At 37.0% G+C, this 5,710-nt stretch overlaps 1 protein-coding gene across 1 annotated transcript in view; it reads right to left on the bottom strand.

Moving 5' to 3' along the window:
- Positions 1–388: 388 nt before the first annotated feature.
- LOC107699375 (uncharacterized) overlaps positions 389–5,710 on the bottom strand; it is an 11,672-nt gene continuing 6,350 nt past the window's right edge. Inside the window, exons 7-9 of the mRNA XM_016500615.1 lie at positions 4,696–4,787; positions 4,524–4,620; positions 389–432 (exon numbers count right to left, since the gene is read on the bottom strand). Coding sequence (XP_016356101.1) covers positions 389–432; positions 4,524–4,620; positions 4,696–4,787 — 233 coding nt within the window. The remainder of the gene's footprint in view (positions 433–4,523; positions 4,621–4,695; positions 4,788–5,710) is intronic.

A 5,710-nucleotide genomic window follows, 5' to 3' on the forward strand; every position in this document is an offset into this window, starting at 1 on the left:
TTATAATGAATTAAAACTAGTTATAATTAATTATTCATATTTCCCCTTTGAGCTGATTCGCTACAAATACAAAACATGAAAAACAACCATGAAAAAACTTAAGGAACATGACACATGAAAAGGATCTAGAGTATTTTGGGTTAGTGCAAACTAACCAGAAACAGCAACATCTTGGAACAAAGGAAAGCTCTGTGTTAATATTAGTGTGAAACTAATAAAATAGCAGACACATGTATGTTGTATTTTACCCAGTAAGATCCACAGGCACTTGTAGAGCTTCTTCATGGTTGATTAAAGGCGTCTGTCTTTCTCTTAGGGTGGAGAGTGTGTGTTGTTTAATTTTTATAGAGGACGACACATTTAACTGCGCATCACATGATCAACCTCATCACTCCTTCCCTCCTTCTCCATCACTCACCTCTCTTTCCTTCTCTGTCTCAGAATTTTAAGATAGTTTAACATAATTAAGTACTTTATTTTCTAAAAGGTCTAAAATGTATGTTGCAACAAAATTAAACTTCACCATAATGGTAAGATGTAGTATAATGGTTATTTTCACACACAAAAAGAAAATATTTTAAACACAAGTCTGCAAGTCTGCAAACTGCCAAACATACACACTATTGAATTCCAGTGTCATGATACATCGCAGTACGTTCCCTTTGGCAGTGAACAAAGATGGTTTCTTCTGCATACATTATGATATTTGTCAATGCAGAATTACTGTACAGCAAAAGGACATGTCCCTTCAGTTTTGTGAACGGTTAGATATTTGGACAGTATATGAAGGAGTGAAAATATGCTAGTGTTTTGCTAGTAGTTAAATTTAATCTCATTAATGGAGAAAGATGGATAAATGCACATAACCATCTTCATTTATAAAACTCTGTAATATGACAAATATATATAAATCTAAGGCAGCATAATTTGTTTTGCAAACTGACCAGAGGAAATAACCAAATAACACCATAATGCAAATAATCCAAATAAATAAAAAGATTCTCTGGAGGCACAATGATCTTAATTCTCCGAAACCCACACAGATCTGAAAGTTTTTTTTTTAAAGAGTATTTGTTGAAGTCTCAAAACACACACATATCCAAGGCAATCTATAAATCCATGTAACTGTTACCAGAAATAACTTACACTATCTTGTTTTGTCTTGAACCTTGAACCTTTTATTCAGAATGCCTTTTTACTGTCTTTTTATAATTACTGTACCTTACTGTACATAAATATAGACAAGCTGTTAAATGACTATGAGATCTATATGTAAAAAATAACTCTTTTGTGGTTGTTGCATTCAGAATCCATTTGACAAATGGGCATTATGCTTCTGACATAAAGAACAAAATGTAAGAATAATTTCAAATCATACATTCCAAAAAAGTCAGTAAAATCTTCTGAATTTTCTGTATTGATTTTCACAGACGTTTTACTCGAATCACACATTGCATTGTATTTTGAGTTGAAGGAAATATCTGTTAACTGAAAAGGTACTAGTCATTTTTTTTTTTTTGCAAGGGAAAACAAAAACTTATTCTCGCATCCGTTTGCTTAGAAACAAGCTATTCAGACGTTAAATCTATTGTTTATGTATGTGTCTGTACAGTACGGTATGTTTTGTGCATGTAGTTTCCTTTTTAAGGGAATGCCTCCAGTGTGACGTCTGAAGTCTCAAGCACATGTCTAAACATGACAATAACATTGGCCAGCGACAGCCTATGACTTCACTACCAATGGGACCATAGTATAAAAGGACGCTGGAGGAATTTTCTTTTGATACCTGAGGATTTGCATGACTCGTGTGGTATGTGTGGGTGAGAAGCACACGCGTTCAGTTCTTGAGGGAAATTAATGCACTCATTGCACTTTTTGCAATTCATTTCAATGTTTGACTCATGAGTAAGTGGGATGTGCTCATTGTTATGCATTCACTAGACTACTGAGAGCAGAGGTAAAGCTTTGCATTTTACCCAAGAGTGCAGACAGCATTTGCATGAGCACATTTGGCTCTTGAGGGAGTTGAACAGTCTCAATGGGATACATTCGCGGCAGTTTCGTTGATTCTTGAGGGAATCTAGTTTTTGAGCAGAGCATGTTTGGCTCTTGGGGGAGCTAAATGCACGCTGCGTGATGCGATTGCACTGAGAAATGCTTTGTATGCTTGATTCTCTTTTGAGGGATGAGAATTGTGCGCCTACCGCCCACGGTTCAGGTCTCGAAAGGTTACAAAATAGATGAACGATGGTAAAACATACAGTTAATTGTACCCAGCATGTATGTAAAATGTTACCTTAGAGAGAGAGGGATAGAGGGAGAGAGAACAGAGCCCCAAGAAAAGGGCCCCAACAAAGAAAGAGAGATCACCAGACAAGAAAAGAGACCTCAAAGAAAAGAGAGCAACAGTTACAATCTTCCTTTATCCCTTCCTTGACCATGTGACTAAAAACAAAATTTGAGACATTCAAACTGACCAATCAGCAAATTACAGCTTTCCACGACGTACTGTATACATATGTTGGCCTGCAGGCCTTGATCATAATCAGCACTACTTCTGTGCCTTCAGTAATGCCAAATGGCCCTTTTGTTACTGAAGATAGGTTTGGGACAGGAAAGCAAAAGTCTTTGATCATTTTCAACCCTACAGGTTGCTAGGCTCTATGTGAGCCTCCCTGATCAGATGCTCTTAAAGGAGAGTCTGGAGGTGGTCCCCTCACTTAGAGGGTCGCTATGCTAAGTACACCACTCCCTAAAGCGCTCTCTCTCCCCAGAGCTCTGTTCTGTGGCTGTGTTAGATTGTAAGACTCTTTTGTGGGGCTCCCTGATAAGCTGCCCTCATTTTGAGGGTCTTCATACTGAGTACGCCGCTCCCTGAGGGTGGGGGGCATGATTGCACTTCCCTCACTTTAGAGGGTAATTACGCTGAGTGCTTGCTCCCTAGTGCTTTGTTCTGCACATAGGAATGTAGTTAGCACTCCTCTCACTTTAGAGATTCATTATGATGAGTACTCCGAGCTATACTCTAAAGCTCTGTACTGCAGGTTGTTAGGCTCTCTGTGAGCCTCCCTGATAAGCGGCACTTTAGATTGAGTTCGCTGTACTCCCCTCGCTCTAGAGGGTTGTTATGCTGAGTGCTTCGCTACATAGAGCTTCGTGCTGCAGTTATATTGGGTTGTTGGGCTCTCTTGAGCCTCCCTGATAAGCTGTCCTTCAGGTTGAGCTTGGCAGTACACCCCTCGCTTTAGAGGGTCATTTTTCTCAGTATGCCACTCCCTAAGGCATTGAGCATAAGAAAACTGGCTGCCAAAATTAATAATGTACGGTTAAATAATAATCATCTTATTGCTAAAATCAATGTCAAGTTTTCATTGACTAAAACTAGACTAAAATACTTAAGGTTTTCTTGGACTAAAACTAGACTAAAATGTTTTAGATTTTCTTCGGCCACTCCCTAAGGCATTGAGCATAAGAAAACTGGCTGCCAAAATTAATAATGTACGGTTAAATAATAATCATCTTATTGCTAAAATCAATGTCAAGTTTTCATTGACTAAAACTAGACTAAAATACTTAAGGTTTTCTTGGACTAAAACTAGACTAAAATGTTGAGACTTTTAGTCGACTAAAACTTGACTAAAACTAAATAGGATCAGGTTGACTAAATATGAAAAAAACTAACAAGGACATTTTAATACGGGACTAAGACTAAGACTAAAATGAAAATAGCTGACAAAATTAACACTAGTTGAAGTAATAGAAAAAAAAAACACATTGACTTACTGATCATGTCATATCATATATTTACTGTGTACCATTTAATAAACTGTTGTTAAACTTGCTTGGTTTTCATAACATCAATAAAGATGATGCTGCTGACATCTAGTGGTGAGAAATATTAGCATTCCAAAGGTGAATTAATATTAAGAACTGCATTTAATTTCTGCATTTAGCAGTCCTCTGAAACTTTATAAAGTTATATTAGGCTGCACCTTTTTGTATGGGGATTTTTGTCCTTTTTCTTAACACTAATGACTATGCAATAGCTAAAAACGGAGAAACAAATCTTACTTATTCAAATATAAAAAATAATATTGTTATGAATATTGTATAAAATTATAAAAAAATATATATAAAAGTATGTAAATTATACCTAAGTAACACTCCCTCTTTGTTGTCAAGTACTTTACACTTAATACAATACAAATGGCTTCAAAGCAACTTCACAGAAATCAGTTTGCATGACTTAAAATTCAATTTCAGGAATCAGTACTTTCGGTTTTCATGTACATCTTTATTGTGATCAACACTGAGGAACGGAGAATATTCCAGCAGGTAAATGAAGAACACCAAAGCTGATCTGAAGAGAGTTTAGGTTTCCCCATCATCATCTCTTTCTTACAGCACATTGAGCTGTAAATTAAATAATTTTCCATTTTATTTGTAATATATACAAATTTATTCAAATAATTTTACTCCAAAATCAACGGTCTTTTTCAGTTTTCCAGTATGAACACACTCACCTGGTGCAGCTTCCTTCTGCATCACTTCCTGTTTGGGCGGTTGAGACCATTGCAGCATCATGACAGAAATCCCTCGTTTTGCCAGAACAGATTGAAGCTGAAATGAGCAGATCTCTTAAAATGGGTATCAGTGGGATATGATTTCAGATTTCTGTATGTTTCCCTCTCTCACCTGTGACAGGAGCTGGGCTCTCACTGCAGGTTCAGACAGACTCGAACTGGACTTCAATTTCATCTTCACAAAGGTTCTCTTAAATAAAACACCTAAATGGGAAGATGAGAGTGAACATACACAGACCGAAGAGAAAAACAAATGCTAAATGTAAATATTAAAAACATGAAATGCATTGTGACTACAATATCTACAGCAATTTCGTGCAAATGCATCGGTCTCTTAAGATTAAACGGATGCAATGAGAGGTTGTCTAATGTTTCTCAAAAATCAATGTAAAACAAAACAAAAAAGACCCAGATGACATTAAAAACAGGTTAACTTACAATAAGGATTGATATGGTTTAGTGTCAAACACAAATGCATTTTATGTAGTAAATTATTGAAAGCTGAGAGCATGCAACCATGGCTGGACTTACCATTGGGCTTGAGTGGGCTGCAGCCCATAGGCCCCGCCTTTGCCCGTTTCCGTTTGTTTGATTTGTTCGTTATATGCCAGTCAGAATTCAGAAATTACTAGCCGCATTTCCACTGCGCACGCAAGATCTAAATGGGCCAGTGGGTGCTACAGCTTACAACTACGACCTTCGAGGCCACAATCAAACAGCATAAACTGGTATTTATGATTATTTCACATAGAAGAAGGACACACGTATTGAATCGCGTCTGCACCGATTAGTTTGTTATCACATGGCTAAGTTACATAGAGGGGAAGAAATGTCAACAAAATGATTTTAAATAAAAAAACAATTTAATGAGATTTTTGTTTTTATAACATAGCTATGATATAGGACTTAGCCTATCACACAAACAAGAGTCCTGTTTTTTTTTTTTTTATATCTGCACGATCGCAAATGTACAATAAACAACTTGCTGAGTTACTTTCAGACACAAAATTCAGTTCCCTTTCATGGGAACTTCGAACTGCGTCCTCTAGGGGTCGCTATGGGGGACGCCTCGTCGTGACCCGTGTCTGAAGCATACATTGAAAAAACACCAACTCGTTGGCCGGCGA

The sequence above is a fragment of the Sinocyclocheilus anshuiensis genome, unplaced genomic scaffold (genome assembly GCF_001515605.1).
Source record: "Sinocyclocheilus anshuiensis isolate Anshui unplaced genomic scaffold, SAMN03320099.WGS_v1.1 scaffold971, whole genome shotgun sequence".
In the NCBI taxonomy this organism is placed as follows: Eukaryota; Metazoa; Chordata; class Actinopteri; order Cypriniformes; family Cyprinidae; genus Sinocyclocheilus; species Sinocyclocheilus anshuiensis.